General features: G+C 41.3%; 1 protein-coding gene across 2 annotated transcripts; it reads right to left on the bottom strand.

Moving 5' to 3' along the window:
• Positions 1 to 281: 281 nt before the first annotated feature.
• Positions 282 to 18,752, bottom strand: LOC122089989 (kinesin-like protein KIN-12B). 2 transcript variants are annotated; one of them, XM_042659794.1, is made up of 17 exons: positions 18,286 to 18,752; positions 17,961 to 18,098; positions 17,759 to 17,842; positions 17,429 to 17,554; positions 17,280 to 17,339; positions 17,132 to 17,185; positions 16,943 to 17,035; positions 5,430 to 5,525; positions 5,070 to 5,215; positions 4,324 to 4,473; positions 4,112 to 4,241; positions 2,725 to 4,005; positions 2,537 to 2,635; positions 2,295 to 2,447; positions 1,166 to 2,029; positions 916 to 1,078; positions 656 to 785 (listed from the first exon to the last, which is right to left on the bottom strand). In XM_042659794.1, the coding sequence occupies exons 1-16, from the start codon at positions 18,616 to 18,618 to the stop codon at positions 953 to 955; spliced, it is 3,933 nt and encodes a 1,310-aa protein (XP_042515728.1). In that variant the 5' UTR covers positions 18,619 to 18,752; the 3' UTR covers positions 656 to 785; positions 916 to 952. The 2 variants fall into 2 exon arrangements, with proteins under 2 accessions (XP_042515726.1, XP_042515728.1); XM_042659792.1 differs by lacking the exon at positions 916 to 1,078 and having other exon boundaries at positions 282 to 785; positions 18,286 to 18,751.
• Positions 18,753 to 20,968: the final 2,216 nt, after the last annotated feature.

The following is a 20,968-nucleotide window of genomic DNA, read 5'->3' as shown; positions in this document are numbered from 1 at the left end:
AACTTGCCCCTAGTGCTACATAAGACTTTCACACCTTCCTAGGTGATTATGATGTATTGACAGACTATTTTTTTTTTCAGTAATTTGTATTTTCTTTTTCTCATTAAAAAAAAACCGTGAGTGTGAAGACATTGGATTTGTCTAATCATTTAATCATTTGTCAACTTGATTTTTGGTCCAGCTGATCTACAGTGGACAATTGTTATTGATCGGTCCCCTATAAACATTGGGGAAAGGAACGCTGACTGCCAGTGCCCTCCATGCCCAGACACAGTTGGGCGTGAAAAAATAAAATTTATAATACGTGCAGCAACAAACAGCTCAGACCTGTACAATGGAGTCTAGCTTAGCTCCCAGAGCAGGATATTGCCTAATTGAAAAGGAAAGGTACAATTGAAATGGAGCACCAAACAAAAAAAGAAAAAATTAGAATATTTTGCTGCCAATCTTTCATTACTCTATAAAAGGGTATTGATACACGATTTTTTTTTTTGGTTAAATTTCTCTCATATATTGCATCTATCATACCCAGAGAACCATGAAGGCTCTGCTAGTTTTGAGAGCTCACCATCTTCTCCATGGTAGGAAGGTTTGAAAACCTCTCCCCTTCCATCGTATCTGGCCATGTTTGAATCATCATAGACAGGTCTCGATGCTTCTTTAGGTAGCCACGATTCTGCATTGAGCTGGTTCATAGTAGTAATCTCTGTTTCATGTTTCTTCATCAATTTATCAATCTGTTTGTAGGCCCTTTCAGCCTTACGCTCTGCCTCTACAGCTCGTTTCTGCCAGCATAGAAAGTGACAAGAGCATCAGTAAAGCTAGAACACAAGTACACAACTACAGAACTTTCATTTGCCATATGGTTCTAAAACAGTAGTGAATAACCAAGGTTATTCGTCTCATCGTTCCTGCCTTCCCATTAACTGGAACACTATGGAAGGTTTTATGGCTATTGGAAGAACCCATCAGTATGTTGATCAAATTCAGTATTAATTTCTTGCTCCTTGGTGCCTGGAAACGTCATGTGTAATGGAAGTTCAAACAGTACTAAGTTCTGACAAATCCGAGCAATCATCTGCATGAACCTACAGAGATGAGCAATTCTGCACACAATGCACATGTACAAACATATGAAGAAATAAACTAAATCTAATTTACACACCTGGGCAACGGCAGCAGATTCTTCGGCTTCTTTAAGACGCACAAGTAGCTCACCTGCAGCTTGTACTGCTTCCGCAGTGTCCCTTAATTGAGCTTGAAGTCCTTTATTCTCATCCCTCAAGTATCGCCTTTCCCTCTCTCTTTCAACTTTTAACGTTGAAATTTCGGCAGCGAGACTGTTGATGAACTTAGATCCAGCACCCTTCACTCCTGCCTTTGCAGCAGCTTTTTTGACATCTTCTGTCCCTTCCTGGATCTTTCGATGCCTTGCGAGCAATGCAATGTGTTTCTCCTCAAGCTCTGCATACTGTTCAAGAATGTGTGCATGTCCCTGCATTGCCATCTGCAATGCTTCCTTCAGCTCCTCACAGCATCTCTTTTCAGAATCAAGTTCCTGCTTCTGCTTTTCAGCAAGAGAGCGGCTAGCTTCGAGTTCGATTCTCAACTCTTCAGAAAGAGAAATCCATTTGCTCTCCTCCTCAGTCCAGCGACGTCTCTCTTGTTCAAATTTCTCGTCCACACTTTCTTCAGTTGCCTCGGGAGTACATGAAGAATGATGCTTCTCCTGTTCGGACCTCTCGTCAGCATTTTCCTCATTTGACTCAGGAATCACACACAAAGGAGCCGAAGTGGGCTCACAGGAGTAGGTCAACTGTAACAAAGGACTTCGTTTTTTAGCAGGCATGGGTGAAGAGTCTATATAATACTGTAGTTGACTTCGCAAATGTTGAATCTCTTCCAATAGTATATCCCTCTCACCCATATCAAAGAAGTTTCTATAGCCGTCCAACTCATCTTGTACTCTCTTTAGCTCAATTTTTGTCCTCAAAACCTCAGGATGGTTCTCATATTTCTCTTTAAGAAGCTGCAGATGCCACACAAGTGTATATTTCTCATTGGCAGGGAGAATCAAATACAAAATTTTCAAAGAGAAAAAAAAGAGCAAAAATTGACCTTCAGAAAGAAGAAATTCCCACCATTTCATGTACGCAACATTTTTTAATTTGTGGACATATGACTGACATGTGTGAAACAGTACTAGCATGTTTTGGAAACTTATCAGGTTTCCAAGGCCATGATAGCACAACTCTTAAAAATATTTGTATATCAAAGTAAAATTCAAAGCATACCTCATGCTCATGCATGAGTGATACAAATTCTTGCTCCATAAACTCTTCAGTAGGTAAAATGCCATCCATGAGGCTCTCTAGACGAATAATTTTATCCTCCCGTGTCTGCTGTATTATGGCCTTGCATTCCCTCTCATGCTTATATTGCTGGACCTGTGAAATAATAAACAAAAATGAGATTCATGTGCTATGTAAGTAGGAAAAAATAACTGTTGAGAAGCTAAAACCTAAAATAAACCTACGAGACGATTCAGTTGCATAATTTCAGCTGTTTGCTTGGCAGAGAACTCTTCAATTGCCATTTCTCTCCTGATGGCTCCTGCCAAGACCTTTTCCACCGCCTGCAGGAATGTCAAGAAATTTTATGAAGTCAAACAAAAAAACCAATGATAATACCTGCAAAAAAAAATTTTGATGCTCCCAGACATACCTTTGGAACTTGCTTCCTGGATTTTTCAGTGGAGTCTGATCCATCAATAGGAACTAACTGTAGGCCTAAGCAATCATTGACCTCTTTGGACTCCACTTGAGAAGTTTTGCTCTTACAATTACTGCACAAAAATACTGATGAATCGACTTCTAGTGTCTCTGGATCATTAAAAAGGGTTTGCACTCCCACATCAACCTTGTCAACTGGCAAAAATGGCTTCATGTCAAGAGGTTTACATGAAAATCTGAATGACGACCTCCTCAAAGGAGAACTCTGGAGGTGGCCATCAATAACCTGAAGACCACGGTGAAGACTAGAAGCAAGTTGTTCAGTAGGTGAAAGAGAATTCTTGCTTGTTTTAGTGGAGGGAGCAAAAGGTAACTGTAGAACCTCTGGACTATTGTTTTCTGTTAGATCCTTTTGAGATGCTGATAACATTGATATTGTCTTAAGACTTTTCCTGCTGCTGTTAGTGACTCTTGGTGAAACACTAAATGTTGGTGACGGTGGAACTGGAGAAGTTTCGCAGGGCACTACACTTAGGTTAGAAGGAACAACAGAATTTGGAGAGGTTGTGGTACAATTATGAGATGAATCTGGAGTCAATATGTTCGCCGAACCTCCACCACCAACAAGAATATCTGCTGAGGGTTTCTCCTCATCAGCCTTGCCTGGCGATTCATTAGACAATTTGCAGTCTGAAGAGACAAAATGATTCTTATTAACAGCCTGCCCAGTTGAATCCTCCGAATCATTGTTCTCTGCATGGTTTTGAGGGTACAGTCCATCAAGTTTCGGACAGTCTAGGGCATAGACCACAGATTCCCCGCGACCATCAACAATTTCATGATTATAAAATTCTTCAGATGCCATTTCTTCTAATTGACAGTCTTCCATGTGAACATCAGTTTCTTCAGAACCTTGATCACAGCCACATCCAATTCCCAAGGGATCATTTTTCTTTTGCTCCCCAATAATGCTTTCTTTACAACCCTTAACTTGTGAGTCTGACTGACAGATTTGTTGCTTACTCCTATCATTATTATTAATATTGTCTTCACAGCCTGCTGATTGTAGACCCACTTGAATGTAGAGCCTCTCAACAGCTTCCTCATCAATTTCCATCTCCTCATCACTGTCATCTTCAACATGAGGTAATGTCATCGGGCGGTTGACACTAAACTTTAAGAGATTCAAGCTTCTACGGGCATTCCAGCCTGTAGAATAACCTCCATTAGTATCTGTTGAATTACCATTTGCCTTCATTCGTAGAAGCTCATCCTGTTGAGCATGTCAATCAACTTCATGAGTTTTGATGTTGATTTGAGAGAGTTCAATCCCTTATAAGAGAAACAAAAAGAAACAGTAACAAAGCATAAAACTATACCTTCAGCTGGCGTATCACTTCTCGCAAGACTTTCACATCATCCTGCGTAACTTCATTGACAACTGCCTTGTTCTTAATGGCCTTAGCACGCTGTGCAAATCTCAATGTACTGAGTGTTTCACTTCTACAACTGTATTGCATTATCAACCAACATGAACACCCAATTCCAGGAAGAAAGAAGTGTGGCGGAAAGAAAGCATCACAAGGATTACCTTTCTGCAGGAGAAATGGCACAAATCATTGCTAATTTTGCATTGCCACCTAATGATTCCTGTAATAAAAAAGTCAGCCTAGAATCCCTGTAAGGGATATGCCTTTGCTTTCCAGATTGGGAAACTTCCGCAAGAATATTTATCAGGTTCCTGTAAGTCCCATAATAAAGAGTAATCAGTTCACACCCAATGAATCTGTCACTAGAAACATATTCATAAATAGAAAGAATACTACAATAGTACCAAGCTGTCAATTTTAAGGTTTAAATCAAGTTGGTACAGAAAAAGTTTATATTAAGTACACCCTTGTCTTATGCTTCACTTTAATTTTGGTTCATATGAATAGGCCTTTGATCTTTGACCAAGCAAGTTTTGAAATCCTGTTTTTAGATGATTCCGTCAAATGGTAGATGAGATGGCAACCCAAATTACGTTTCAGCCCTATCTCCCATGTAGCAAAAAGATCAAATTTTCTGCCTAAGTCAGAGAAAAGGAAAATCCAAAAGGAAGGCTATTCATTAAACAAAGCTCGAAACAGTTGGTTATGAGGCAGATATGGACACAATCCTCATCAAATAGGTCTTGATCTACCAATTCAGCTTTCCAAATGGAAGGAAATCCTTCTCTAGGAAGGAACATAGGTTTCTTCTCTGTAGGTATTGAGGTCTTCTGCAAAATCGTTCTTAATGGTTGCTTTCTACACAACAGGTCAGGTAAAAGGTCAGGTAAAAGGTGCAAGGTCATACCCAAGCTGTGAAAGAGATCGATTAATATTCCCTGCTTCTTTCAAGCGTTCGCCTGCTGCCCCTGTCAGCTTCTGTCGTTCTGATCCAGCAAGATCAACAAGATTGAGTCTACTAGTCCTGAAGCTGCTTAGACCATCTACCATGCTCTATAAAACAGAAGTTACATCAGATTTCACTTAATAGGGCATGGTTAACTTAATATAACGGTAACAGACAAGGGGAAATTAGTCAATTGAACAATTGTTCATTAGAGATAGGGAAAGGCATCTGAACATATCATTACAGACATACATGGCTGAAAAGTTGCACTCAGACATAAATTAACTAAAACATTCTGTTAAAATCAATCTTTAAATTCACCTTGCAACGTGATTTTACAACACAAGTAAAAACACTATGTGAACGAGAACTCTCTGCATTTATACTTGTTGCACCAATCCTTCTATTTGATAATCCCTGTATCATCATAATGCATGTGTGGGGGGGGGGGGGTGCAAAGATGTTAGTATTCCCCCAAACAAAATAAGTTCGGTTCAAATTTACGAATTCTCAAATAAATAAGTGAAAACGATAAGGATTGCATAAGCATCTAGTTCCGGGATTGACAGAAAATTATACTAATCACAATCCAATAAGTATAATGTTGAGCTTTAAAATGATGGTAAACTTTGCATTTTCCATTTGTATCCAAATATTCATGATTTTCTAGGAATTTTTTTTTTTTGGGTGAATAAATTGATGTATTAAAGAAAAGGGAGGGAGATTATTGCCCTGAAAAAGGAAACAACCCTAAAAGGGTAACAAAGCCCACATGGGCAAAAACAGGAACAAAGAAGCTCACTCGACATCCAAGGCCCAAAGGGCTTCAGGGCTCACATGTCCAAAACATCACAAATGCCCACATGGGCTTAAAAATAAAGCAAGGAAACCCATCCAAAGGTAACCAAGTCAAATCCAGTTAGGGTTTGTGGAAACCCTAACAACCGTCTCTTCCCTTCATCAAACCAGCTGGCAAGGGAGCATCGCCAGCGAGGGGGGGGCTGCCGCATGGAGAGCGCTGGCCTAGCGGAGGTGACAAGCACAATTGAGTGCCGCCTTGTGGAGGGCAACGGCGAAGTGGCTGCCAACCGAGCAAAGCTAGCAGCCAACCGAGCAAAGCTAGCAGCCAAACGGCTGCTTGCCTTGCAACTAGTAGCAAATCAACAGAAGCCGAGTGAGCAAGGCAAATCAGGAGGCTGGCGGCGAACGGTTGCAGACTATGTGTGCTGACAGGAGATCAAGCAGTGACGGGACAAGTCAAGCGGAGCAAGATGGAGACTGGAGAGACAGCCGGCAAACGGGATCAAAGGCAATGAGGATGATGGTCGAGGGAACCCAAACGAGCTTTGAGATCTAGCAGGGATGGAGATCTACAAGGTTGGCAGCCAAGGAAGAGGTTGCTAGCCAACAAAAATGGAGACCTACGGGGCTAGCGGCCAAGAAGCGACTCCATTCCAGATCTAGCTCCTGTAAAGGATGAAGAAACAAAGAAAGGAAGGAGAGGGGGAAGAAGAGACAAGGAGAGAGGGACAGAGAGAGGGAGCGAGGGGATGAGAAAGAGAGATGGAAGAAAGAGAGGCGGGGGGCGCAACCTAGCCATGAGGCCAGCTAGGCTGCTCAAAGGCAGAGTTTACTTTTTCTTTTCCTTCGCTTAGGGTTTTCTCCATTGAGAGAGAGAGAGAGATCGCTCTCTCCAGCTTTTCTATTGGCTGCCCAATTTCTAGAAAATTAACTATTGAGTCTTGGGATGATATATTATAATTTATGTATGCCAAATTTCAGAAAAGAGGGGGCAGCCCCCTTAATATAGATGCATGCCTTTAGACAACAACAACAACAACAACAAACTCAACCTTATCCTAACTTAATGGAGTCGGCTACATGGGTCCGCGTAAAACAAAATAGGGAAATCTAAGGTCGAAACAAAATAGAAGAAATGAAAGAAAAAGGAAAGAGGCACAGCCTAGAATTTGGCTCTATATGAGGTCCTACATGGGACAAGACCTAAACTATGCATGTCATTCCTCACTACTTCTCCTATGGTCATTTTAGGCCTGCCCCTATCTCTTTTGGTTTCTTCAATCAGAATCAGATCACTCCTCCTTAATCCTTATTGGGGCATCCCTAGGCTTCCATTGAACGTGGTCATGCCACCTCAATTGACTTTCTCGGAGCTTGTCATTGATTGAGGCAACTCTCAGATCAGATCTAATACGTTATGTTCATTCTTTAACTTATTCTTCCTAGTTTTGCTGCACGTCCATCTTTAACATCCTCATCGCTACTACACATAACTTCTCTATATGATACTTCTTAATTGCCCAACATTCCACCCCGTACATCATAGCCAATCGTACAACAATCCTATAGAATTTTTCTTTAAGCTTTAAAGGAATACGTTGGTCACATACCGGTCGCAACTCTTCACTTCATCTATCCCACTTTAATTCTCTGTGAAACATCATACTCTATGTCACCTTCTTTATTTATGGTTGAACCCAAATATCTAAAATAGCCACTTTGCAGTATCTCTCTCTCTCCTCAATTTTCACCATATTTATATGTAAGTGCTACTTTTTTTTTATACTAGCTGTTGATTCCTAAAAGCTATGTTTAGTTGCAAGCGAAATTTAAAGGGAAAATAAGTGAAAATTTCTAACTTAAAAAAGAAACTTTTGTAATCATGATAAACTTCTACAATTTTTTACCATATTTAGAAATGATATAATTTACACGTAATTTTTATTTTTATTTTACATTAGTCACATGGGGTAATAATTACAAAAATTTCTTTTTCAAGTTAGAAAATTCTACTTCCCTTCCCTGTAACTCACCTTGCAACCAAAAAGGGCCATAATGTAAATACAAAGTACTCAACCAAAATGGACAAATGTGAAAAGAATTGTCTCATAATATATTCCTTCTCATCTCTTTAGAATTTCACATCTAAAAGTCAATCGCAAACTTTACTATTTGGAAGAAACAAAGTGATGGGGACATCAAAGTGCACAGTCGAAAGAAGAAGAAGACCTAACCAATCCCATCTCTGTGGTTGGAGGATTAAAAGAAACCAGAAAGAAGAAGGAAGAAAGAAGAAGAAAGGAGGAAAGAGAGGAGTCGAACCAGCCTTCGCAACGCTGGGTTCGACCCCCCTTGTTTCTCCCATTCAGCAAATCTTGTGGACCCCACCAAATCTTACTTTACTTTGCTTTAATTCTGATATTATTTGATTGTTTTAAATAATTAGGAAATTAGGACTTCTTTCTATTAGGTAGTTTATTATTTCAAATAACTAAGTTTCTAAGTATCTGTTTTATTTTTAGAAGCTTTATTCTATTTAAAGTGTAAGGCCACTGGCCATTATTTTAGTTAATGATATTATTGAAAAAAAACACAAAAGATGTCGCTCCTCTCTCACGACTCTTTTCTCTCTCGCCTCTAGTTCTTTCCCCCCCCCCCTTTTGACCTCCTCTCTCTCTCGGCTTTCTCTCTTGTCTCGCCTCCCTCTCTCTTCCATTCTTTTCTCTGCTGTTGCTGTTTACTCTCTGTTGCTGCTGCTGTTTACTCTCTACAACTGCCGGCTACTCTCTACTGCTACCGTTTACTCTCTATTGCTGCTGCTGCTGCTGTTTACTCTCTGTTGCTGCCGCTGCACTATTGCAGCCACTGTTTGCAACAACCGAAGGTCATGCTACGTGGATAGTTCATCACCTGGGCTGTTGCTGACATCCTTTTAATAATCGGACTGCTGTTGAACATTCTTTTCAAAAATCTGGGTTGTTTTCCTTTATTCTCAAATCTGGGCAGCAGGTAAGTAGAGACTGAACCTTCCCCATTCCCCCATTGTCCCCTCATTATTTACTCCATCTTCGTCCGTTAAAACCCTCCCCTTTTAGCCCATTGTTTGAACATTATTTACACCACTGTTTTACTTAAATATTACTGATTTTCTTATTACAAGTATGACTGATTTTAGAGCATATAACATGGTATTTTTATCTATCTTTGGTGCTTAATAGACTAGTATCATAACCTAATTTTGCTTGCTGCTATGTTCCATATCCCATGTTCCCCTCTTGACACTTAAGTGAGTTTATGTGTTTTTCTTCCTAAACTATTATTGCTCTCTGTTACTTTGTTCATTAGTGTCACTTTATTTTGCATGTTAATCTTATTTGTTGAGCTTCCTTTATCCTATCCAACCCAAGTCCCTTGAGTTTACCCTACTTAGTTAGTTAATCTTTTAGGAAACCTAGTCACCTAGGAACCCCCTACATCCTCTTGGTATCAGAGCATAGTTTTGTCTAGGTTTAGGGTAATTAGGTACTGCTGTCCATTGTTTACATGTCTTACTTTTTGAGGTCTAGTCTCTGTCACAATCTATCCATAGTCGAGTCTGAGTTAAGAAAGCATCACCATAGGTTAGACGACACCCTTCTCTTCCTTAGATTGGCGGGACCAAATAGCATTGGATGTTATTCTCTCCAAAAGCACATACTGGAGAGGGAGATTTCTGACCTCAAGATTGAGAGGGCTAACTACCTGTCTCAATTAGAGATTCTGAGTAGACCTTGAGTCTTTGGTGGCAACCGTACCTTGGCTGCCCATCTCCTTATGTCCACTCGTAGTGGTAGAGTATACCAGAATATGTCTGACCTTCCTGACACCCCCACCCAACCTGAGCAATTGGCCGAATTCATGAAAGCCATCCAAGCTACCCTCCAAGCTAGCCAAGCTATACAGGATACACAAGCTGCCCATCTCCAAACCCTTACCGATAAGTTGGCTAGCCTCTAGACAAGTACCCAAAACCCTGATGGACGACAAGGCCGTAACACATCTGACACTGAACCTAGGGACAGAGGCCTTAACCCTAAGAAAGTGAATGAGAATAACCACACTGATGGTTATGACCAGATAGGGGATAACTTTTAAGGCCTAAGGCTTGATAGGGGTCAGGGTCAGGGTCGGGGTCGGGGTCGGGGTCGGGGTCGGGGTAGGGATAGGGTTAGGGTTCAAGGCCCACCGCCAAGACACCAAACCCAATATGGAGATTATGAGGGTTATGAGCATCATGATAGGGGCTTTGATGTCAGACGGATGATTAAGGTAGATGCCCCTACCTATGATGGTCAAATTGATGATAGGATCCTTCTGGATTAGATCAAGCAGATGGATAGGTACTTCGATTTCTACGATATGCCAGAGGAAGTCCGCTACCGATTTGCTAAGTTCAAGCTTATTGGAGATGCCCAGAACTTCTGGATAGACCTAGAGTACTACGAGGACCACCTAGGACTTGAGCCGATCACCACCTGGGTAGAAATACAAGAGAGGCTCAAGAGGGAATTTTTTCCTATCACATATAGGCTCCAGTTGTTGAATGAAATGAATACCCTGAAGTAAGGAAAGTTGACTGTGACTGAATACATGAGCAAGTTCAATGAATTGAAAATTAGAAGCCGTATTCGGGAGGATGTTGAGCAAACACTATCCAGATTCCTTACTGGGCTCAACTCCGAAATTCAGTCTCATAGGGCACTCCACTTGGTGCGAGACTTTCCACAGGCCTTCAGGATAGCCTTTGAGGTGGAATCCTCTATGAGAACTTATTCTCAGAGGAAGAGCTTCCAAGTTGGGGAGTCCTAATTTAGAAAACCACCCCAAGACTCAACTGGATTCCCAAAATCCCCTGCTGCACCACAACGTCAATTTGACAACAAAGGTAAAGGAATTTTGGGAAAAGCATAAGAATAGTGGGCAACAACAGTGCTTCAAGTGTCGTGGGTTTGGTCACTTCTCCAGAGAATGTCCCAATAGAAATCTTTATGTGGGAGAGCAGACTCCTAAAGAAGGTGACCAAGAGGGTTTTCAGGACCATAAGTATAAGGACCATAGACCAGATGAGACCATATCTAATGAGGACACTGAGGAGGCCGGTGACCTCAAACTCGGTATTGTGCGATGCATGGTCTCGTAACCTAAGAGTAGAGATAATTGACGGCGAATTAATATTTTCATCACTTACATATGTCATCAGAGTAAGAACTGCCGGTCTCCATAGACAACGGGAGTTGCATGAATGTGGTCGCCAAGAGCATTGTTGCCAAATGGGCCTTAAACCTGAACCCCACCCCAAACCTGACAAGGTTGCCTGGGTAGATCAGTCCACCATCCCCATTAATCTGAGGTGTCTAGTTCCCCTACACTTTGTAGGATATGAGGATCGAGTGTGGTGTGATGTCCTAGAGATGGATGTTACCCACATCATCCTCTGTAGATCTTGGTTGTATGACCGAGATGTCACCAATTATAGGAAGTTTAACACCTATGTCTTTGAGTTCAAAGGGAAGAAAATCAGACTGACCCCCAAGTGCCCCTAGGGAAGTTAGGGTTCCAGAACACAAGGGAAGTACCACCAAACAAAACCCCACTAAGACACTCAACATTTTAAATCAACAACAATTTGAAGGAGAGTGCCAAGAGTCAGGGGTGATTTATGCTCTAGTAGCCATATAAAGTAATACCGATATGTCACGCTTATTCACTGAGGTTCTTAGAGGTTCCTAGAGAAGTATAACCCTATTCCCTGAGGAACTACCTGATGAGTTATCGCCTATATGTGACATCCAACACGCTATTGACCTAGTTCCAGGATCCGCTCTCTCAAACTTACCCCATTACCGATTGAATCCTAAAGAGCACGCTGAACTCAAACGGCAAGTGAATAAACTGTTACAGAAGGGATTCATTAGGGAAAGCCTTAACCCTTGTATTGTATCTACCTTGCTCACGCCAAAGAAAGATGGCACCTGGCGTATATGCATTGATAGTAGGGCCATCAATAAGATCACCATCAAGTATAGGTTCCCTTTCCCTAGACTTGATGACATGTTGGATATGATGGCCAACTCTTCGATCTTTTTAAAGATTAATTTCAAGAGCAGATACCACCAAATTAGGGTTAGGCCTGGAGATGAGTGGAAGACATCCTTCAAGACGAAGGATGGTCTCTTTGAGTGGTTAGTCATGCCTTTTGGCTTGTCAAATACACCTAACACCTTCATAAGGATAATGAATCAAATGCTTCAACCATTCATTGGTAAGTTCCTAGTGGTTTACTTTAATGACATCATCATCAATAGTAAGACTCCGTCTTCCCACTTGGATCACTTATAGAAGGTTTTTTATGTGCTCCTACAAGAGAAACTCTATGTCAACCTCAAGAAGTGCACCTTCATGAGTGATCAAGTCATCTTCCTAGGATTTGTTATGTCAACTCAGGGAGTATCGGCTAACCCTGAGAAAGTGAGAGCGATTATAGAGTGGCCTGAGCCAACTAATGTCCATGAGGTAATAGCTTTCATGGCTTAGCCACTTTCTACAGAAGATTCATCTACCGGTTTAATTCCATTATGTCTCCTATCACCGATTGCATGAAAAAGGAGTTTGAATGGACTAAGAGTGCTACGAAGGCCTTTAACAAAATTAAAAAGCTTATGACTAAAGCTCCAGTCCTGCGCCTCCTGGATTTCTCTAAGGTCTTCGAAGTGAATTACGAAACATCTGGTATTAGAATAGGTGGTGTCTTAGGACAAAAGGGCCATCATGTTGCCTATTTTAGTGAGAAACTTAATGAACCTAGGCAATGATATTCCACATATAACAAGGAATTCTATGCGGTTGTCCAATTATTGCGCTATTGGGCACATTACCTTTTACCCCAAGAATTCGTGCTATTCTCTGACCACCAGGCTCCGAGATACCTGAGTGCCTAAAAGAAACTTAACCAAAGACATGCTGAGTGGGTTGAGTTTCTCTAAGAGTACACTTTTGTACTCAAGCACAGACCTAGTGTCGAGAATACTGCTGCAGATGCACTGAGCCGAGTGAATACGTTCCTCAGTCGCACTAGTACTAGGAGTTGGGCTAGAATGTTACTCCAGGCAATGAGTGTAAAGGTTGTAGGGTTCGAGCAAGTCAAGGACCAATACCCCACCTGTCCTGATTTTAATGAGCCATTCACTTCCTTAAGTAAAGGTAACCCGGTCAACCGCTCGGACTACCTACTTAGGGAGGGCTTCCTTTTTAACGGAAGCAAGTTGTGCGTTCCCAGGACTTCACTCTGAGATTTTCTGATCTGAGAATTGCATGCTGGGGGAGTCGCTGGCCATTTCGATCAAGATAAGACCATCACCCTCGTTGAGGATCGATCTTTTGGCCAAGACTGAAGAGGGATGTTGCTAGAGCTGTGAGTCAGTGTAGGACATATCAGATTTCCAAACAACAAAAACAAAACATGGGTTTGTACACTTCCCTACCCGTTCCCCATTCCCCTTGGCAGGACCTTAGCATGGACTTCGTGCTTGGTCTACCAAAAACTTAGAGAGGCCATGATTCTATTTGCATAGTTGTAGATCGCTTCTCGAAGATAGCCTATTTCATCCTATGCTCTAAAACCTCTGATGCGTCCATAGTAACCAATTTTTTCTTTAACGAGGTTGTCAAATACCATGGGTTACCCCTCACTATAGTGTCCGATAGGGATGTTAAGTTCACCAGTCATTTTTGGGGACCCTATGGCGGATGATGGGCACTAAGCTCTGTTTCTCTTCAGCTTTCCACCCTCAGACTGATGGCTAGACTAAGGTTGTCAATAGGAGTTTAGGAAACTTGTTGTGTTGCCTTATAGGAGAACACCTTACCATTTGGGATCGAGTCCTAGCCAGGTTGAGTTTGTATATAATAATTCTAAGAACCGTACCACTGGTCGATCCCCCTTTGAGATTTGTTCAGGATACCAGCCCCGGGCATCCATAGACCTTGTCACAGTTGTGTCCAGTTCTAGGACATCCCCGTCAGCTGAGTCTTTTGCTCAGCATATACATAATTTGCATGCAGGTATAAGAAGATAGATAGCACTGAGCCACGAACAATATAAGTCGAAGGCAGATGTGCACAGAAGGCTACAAGAGTTTCAAGAGGGTGATATGGTGATGGTTAGAATTAAGCCACAACGCTTTGTTAGGGGAAAAGCAAGCAAGTTGTATGCTCGTAGCACAGGTCCGTTTAAAGTACTCAAGAAGATAGGTGCCAATGCGTATGTTCTTGATCAGCCAGCTAGTATGGTGATCAGTAATATTTTCAATGTTGAAGACCTTGTCCCATACCACGGCTACCATTACCCCTTTCTATCTTGATGACATTGAGGACTTCCCCTTCACCATTGATGAGACTACTGAACCAAACCAACCACTTCTCCCCACCTCATGACCGCCTGTGCCTAAGGTCACGAGAAGGACTGAAGAAGTTGAGAAAATCCTGGATAAGAAGATTGTGCCCACACACACAGGAGGTTCTAAAGAGTTCTTGGTCAAGTGGCGTGGGCGACCAAAGATTGACAACATCTAGATCACATTGCAAGAAATCCAACGACTCAATCCAAGCCTGCTTGAGTACTACCTGAGCCGTAATTCACCAGAGGTGAATTTTTCAAGCCTGGGAGAGTTGATGGGGACGTCAAAGTGTACAGTCGAAATAAGAAGAAGACCCAACCAGTCCCATCTCTGTAGTTGGAGGATTAAAAGAAACCAGAAAGAAGAAGGAAGAAAGAAGAAGAAAGGAGGAAAGAGAGGAGTCGAACCAGCCTTCCCAGCGCTGGGTTCGACCCCCTTTGTTTCTCCCATTCAACAAATCTTGTGGACCCCACCAAATCTTACTTTACTTTGCTTTAATTCTGATATTATTTGATTGTTTTAAATAATTAGGAAACTAGGACTTCTTTCTATTAGGTAGTTTATTATTTCAAATAACTGAGTTTCTAAGTATCTTTTTATTTTTAGAAGTTTTATTCTATTTAAAGTGTAAGGCCATTGGCCATTGTTTTAGTTAATGATATTATTGAAAAAAGGCACAAAAGATGTCGCTCCTCTTTCACGACTCCTCTCTCTCTCTCGCCTCTAGTTCTTCCCCCCCTTTTGACCTCCTCTCTCTCTCGGCTTTCTCTCTTGTCTCGCCTCCCTCTCTCTTCCATTCTTTTCTCTGCTGCTATTTACTCTCTGTTGCTGCTGTTGTTTACTCAGTGGTGCCGGTTACTCTCTGCTGCTACTGTTTACTCTCTGTTGCTGCTGCTGCTGTTTACTCTCTGATGCTGCCGCTGTTTACTCTCTGTTGCTGCCGCTGCACTATTGCAGCCACTGTTTGCAACAACCGAAGGTCATGCTACGTGGAGTTCATCACTTGGGCTGCTGCTGACCTCCTTTTAATAATCGGACTGCTGTTGAACATTCTTTTCAAAAATCTGGGTTGTTTTCCTTTATTCCCAAATCTGGGCAGCAGGTAAGTAGAGACTGAACCTTCCCCCATTGTCCCCTTATTATTTACTCCATCTTCGTCCGTTAAACCCTCCCCTTTTAGCCCATTGTTTGAACATTATTTACACCACTGTTTTACTTAAATATTGCTGATTTTCTTATTACAAGTATGACTGATTTTAGAGCATATGACATGGTATTTTTATCTATCTTTGGTGCTTAATAGACTAGTATCATAACCTAATTTTGCTTGCTGCTATGTTCCATATCCCATGTTCCCCTCTTGACACTTGAGTGAGTTTATGTGTTTTTCTTCCTAGACTATTATTGCTCTCTGTTACTTTGTTCATTAGTCTCATTTATTTTGCATGTTAATCTTGTTTGCTGAGCTTCCTTTATCCTATCCAACCCAAGTCCCTTGAGTTTATCCTACCTAGTTAGTTAATCTTTTAGGAAACCTAGTCACCTAGGAACCCCCTACATCACAAAGATTTATCAAGTCTACTTTAATCCTTCTCCTAATAAACTTGCTAAACTAATGATGCAAAGGAATGCATAAAGGTTACGATTCTAAAGGTCATTAGCGCTTTATGGAGTAAAATTCTCACCTTAATCCACTATTGATGTTTCATTTATAGACCAAAACCTACCGACACAGATTTTCAAATTCTTTTTGGATACATTGATAAATTATGTTGCACAACTCATTTCTTTAAAGAACATCTCTAGATAAAGAGAAGAAACATATCCAACAAAAAATTACTATCCAAAACTCAGGTGGGAGAAAATTTGAATATTCATCATAGAATGAATTTACCCTTTCATGTATAAAGAACATTATGCTATAAAATATACAACAACAAGTCAACAACCACAACAACTCTACCTTACCCCCAACTAGATGGGGTCGGCAATATGGATCCTAACCCTCCCTTCAGCTCTATTCGAGATCATATTTGATACATGGCCTAAGCTATGCATGTTTTTCCTCACCACATCTCCCAGAGTCATTTTGGCTTATGCTATAAAATATAAAACAACAACTCAGCCTTATCCCAACTAATGGGGTCGGCAACATGGATCCTTACCCTCCATTCAGCTCTATTCGAAATCATACTTGATACATGACCTAAGCTATGCATGTTTTTCCTCACCACATCTCCCAAAGTCATTTTGGCTCCTGGCTCATTTTGGCTCCTGGCTCTTTTGGCTCCTTCAATCTGAATCAAATAACTCCTCGGTACTGGAACATCTAAAGACATCCATTGAACATGGTCATGCCACCTCAAACATCTTTCTTTTAGCTTATCATGTATCTCGATACATGATAAGCTGTAAAATATATATGAATATAAATTTATGATTCTCATAGTGAAAAATATATGAATTAGAAACAATTCTATGATCATTTTCAAAAGAAAATCGTTCCCTCAAAAGAAAACCTCCATAGAGAAAAATTGCAGAAACAACCAGAGAGTATAATGGTTTAAGTATGCTATAAAATCAGAACTGCAAGGATACCTTTATCAAAAGCTGTTTCACGTCTTCCATTGTACATACAAACTCCTCTGTCAGATTTTCAACATATACACCAGTTTTCACATCTTCTCTAATCTGCAAGTCAAGTCAAACAAACAGATAAAAAAGACCATGTCAACTAGAAAAATTTAGTTAAGCAAAACAAGGAATCAAATACTGCATTCCATTTACCTGGAGGTTCCCTTGACTAGGGTCCAACAAATCAGTGATTTGCTCATTATAAATCTGCCACAGAAAATTTATAAGGAATTATGCAGAGGGAAATGTAGGTTTATCGACCATAGAAAGCATAAGCTAAGAAGCAGCTGCAATACACTACCTCCAGGAAAGAACATTGGCATTGATACTTGAGTTCTTTGTCAGAATGCTTCATTTGCTCCTGGAGAAGAAAATTTTTCATTTACAATTGGAATACGGCATAACTCACTTTGAAGCATTAAAGAAATGAAAAAAAAAACCGAATTTCACCTCATTTATGCGTGCAAAAAGTCTGTCAAAGACTCGAGGTGTCAAGCCTTGTTGATTGCTCGATAGATTTTCCTCCAACAAGGCGTTGGCAGGTCCCCAAATAGTATATGTCTTTCCACTTCCAGTCTAGACAATCAAGACAATTTGGAAAGATAAATGAAAATATACAAAATGAAAACAGACAACAGGGCGTTGGCAGGTCCCCAATTGTGTATGTCTTTCCACTACCAGTCTAGACAATCAAGACAAATTGGTAAGATAAACAAAATATACAAAACGAAAACAGAGGAAGATGTAGAATTTCTGTTGACACTTTATGAGAAGAAATACCTGCCCATATGCGAAGATGGAACTGTTAAACCCAGCCAGGCAGTTCTCCACCAGAGGTGCTCCCACAAGCTGGAAAATATCTTGCTGAAAATCAAACAAAGGAACAATTAGGGGAATTCTAAGCGAAATCTCTGAAAAATGGGAGAATTTCTTTCCAAGTCTCATTAACTAAGCAAATAAACAAAGCTTGAAGAAATCCCACCTGTGTAGCACCTATGTCAGCAACAGAATCGAAGGTGAAGGTGTGCCCAAGGATCGATAAGGAGTCACTGGAAACTTTCCGTACGATCAACTCTCCTTCCTCTTCCTCCTTGTTTGGAGGCCGCATCCTCACTATTACCTTATCAGCGTAAATAAAGTAAAAATAATTAGGTAGGGTTTACTAAATATCAGTTCGTGGGAATTGGATCGAAGAATTGAACTTTACTAACAGATTCAAATAATTAGGTATATCTGAGTTTAGAAATCTGGATCTCAATAAACAGCAGATCAATTCAAGAAAGAAGAGAACAAATAAAAGGAAATACCTGTACTCCAGAATAGGAAGTCCCTGGAACACCATTTTCAGGAACTGTTTCCATACTGAGCTTCCTTTTGAGAGGGTTCGAATTTGAAGTTGGGGGTTTTGGTGGCAGAGGGCTTCTGATCTTTCCGGTAGCCGCTGCTGATTTGGCCGCGGCGAGCAACTGCAACGACGAAGAATCCGGCGATGCATTTGGATCAAGGGGAGAAGTGTTTTCTTTTTCTTTATGTCTTCGAGAAGATCTCTGCTTGAAAGGACTAGGGTTTGGAGAAGATGCGTTTTCAGTGGAGGGAATCGTCCTCAAGATTCCACTCCTTGGTTGCATGAAGTTCTTCATTCTGAAGAGAATCTAGAGAGTGAGATTTCAAAGTAGGAAACCCTAGAAATGGAATGAGAGAGTGGGAAATCTTGGTTAGGACAGAGAGAGAGAGAGAGAGAGAGAGAGAGAGAGAGAGAGACAGAAATGTAGCCGTTTCGACTGGGTAGGGGAGAGGTGGGGTGGCGCTGGATTTTGAAATGAGTATCAAACGTCATTATTCACATGGGGGACCTTTATTTATTCCAAGAAAACAAAAAATTTGAATTGTGGAGGCTTCTCTCTATATGGGCTTGGGCCTTCCTGACTATGGACTCCAGGTCAGCCTACAGCCCACAAAGTTGGGCGAATCCAAGGTCGCCAATAAATGGGATCCAGATCCTCTGTAGCGCAGGGTGCGATAAACATCGTATAACGCAGCACGGAGGAGCAAGATGTGGATGTTTCATCGTGTAGCAGAAGAAGTACGAAGTGGATCCGGATCCCCGGTACTGCAGGGGTGCGCTATACATCATTTAGCGTGGCACGGGAAAGCGACACATGAAAGTTCCATGATCGTGTGGCCTTGTCCGATGCTATCTTAAAACGCAATATACGTTTGTGAACTATCTTATCAACTCTTTTCCACTTCGTCCTTCTTTCCACAATTTCAGCCACTATCTCATCGTTACCACTTGCGAAAACTCCCTGGGAACATTTGTAAGGTACGTTGGGATTAGGAGTGTCAATTTTGAACCCGCACTGGTAGGCCCAATCGAGTCTGATCAGTTTATGGTCCAATCTGGACCGGCCCGATTAATAAATATGCTCAGCTTGAGCCCAATGCATTTATTAAACGGGCGTTCAAGATGCAAATAGCAAGCCCGTCGGGTGCCTGATCAAACCGACACGTTTATATGCTCGACATGAACCGACTCGTTGTAGCCCGAACCAGCCCGACCCCCTTTAATACTACATAAAATTCTTATTTTGCCACTACTAGTAAGAAACAAATTGAGCTTTCTTACCCTTTGCTTTAAAATAAGATTTGATTTAATTAAGATTTATTTTGTAAGTTGTAAAGGTCATAATCTTTTTTTTTTGTTTGTAAGAACAATCATAATCTCATATCATTTCTCTTTTTTTATTAAATATTTGTCTCTCATGTTTCTGGGCATTCAACCAACTTAAGAGAAGAATTGTAGGGTAAACACGTTTAAAGTCTATTTAGAGTCCGTTTAGACTTGAAATAGGTCTATAACCCGGTTAAGGCCCGATTAAGACCCATTTAAGGAAGCCCGATTAAAACGCGACACCGACCGGTCCGATTATGAACCATACCATGCCCCCCAAATATTTAAACGGGCGTTCACGATGCAAGGTTTTCAAGTGGTCAAACCCGATTAAACCCGACCGAGACAAGCCCCGGCTTGACCGGGCCCGACTATTTGGGATTAACGTATCCTGTGAACTTGGTGGGTGAGGCAGTGATACCAACAAAGTTGTTGCACTCGAGGTGACCATCGCGGCAACAATTTGGTTTTCTTCCTCTCCCATTCCATCTCTCTCTCTCTCTCTCTCTCTCTCTCTCTCTCTCTAAAATGTCAACAAAAAATCACTACAACTAACTCCAACTGGGCTACGGAGTGACAAAACCTCCCTCAAAATGCAAGTCCACCAATGATTTAGATACTGAAATTAATTCAATCAAAATAATTCTATAAGCAAATGAAAGGAAAGTGGATGGGGTCAAGGTTGGGGATTTGGAAGTAAGTTGGATTATGAAAGGGGGCGACGCCCCTGTTTTTGGAGGCTATTTCTGCAATCTCCTCAAGATGAGGTTTTTTTTTTTTTTAAGGTTGGGGGGGGGGGCCGCGGGTAATAGGTGCAACTTAGATCAACATACTTCTTCTTCTGCTGCTCACTGGTACCTAGTAACCAACTTTGTTGTGTCTCATCGAGGGCTCGTTAAGATAGACCTACACGATCGAAGTTCCACACCTCGTAGCTGGTTTTTTTTAGGGAGAAGTCGCCGGCGGCAATGATGAGACTTTGGGATGAAAGTCGGAGTGAGAAAGGGTTTCTCATTTTTTATATGGGTTAAAGGTTGTTCACATTTGTATATTGTTTTCTAAGGCAGTATCCGACTAGGCCACACGATCATGGAACCTCCACTTGTCGCTCTTCTATGCTGCGCTACATGATGTACAGCGCACCACCACACTACGGAGGATCTGGATCCGGATGGAGGGTTTAATGATGTCATTTCACAACTACATGTATGTCAGCCTCTATTTTCTTGCTTCTGATCTGTTTTCCTTTTGTTATACATGCACAAAGTGCATTGCAGCCTACACCATCAGTCAATCTTAGGTTCTCTTTGGTTTGATTT

Source organism: Macadamia integrifolia, chromosome 9 (assembly GCF_013358625.1).
Source record: "Macadamia integrifolia cultivar HAES 741 chromosome 9, SCU_Mint_v3, whole genome shotgun sequence".
NCBI classification, from domain to species: Eukaryota; Viridiplantae; Streptophyta; class Magnoliopsida; order Proteales; family Proteaceae; genus Macadamia; species Macadamia integrifolia.
Note: the sequence above shows the minus strand (reverse complement) of the source record. Positions and strands in the feature narration are given on the sequence as shown.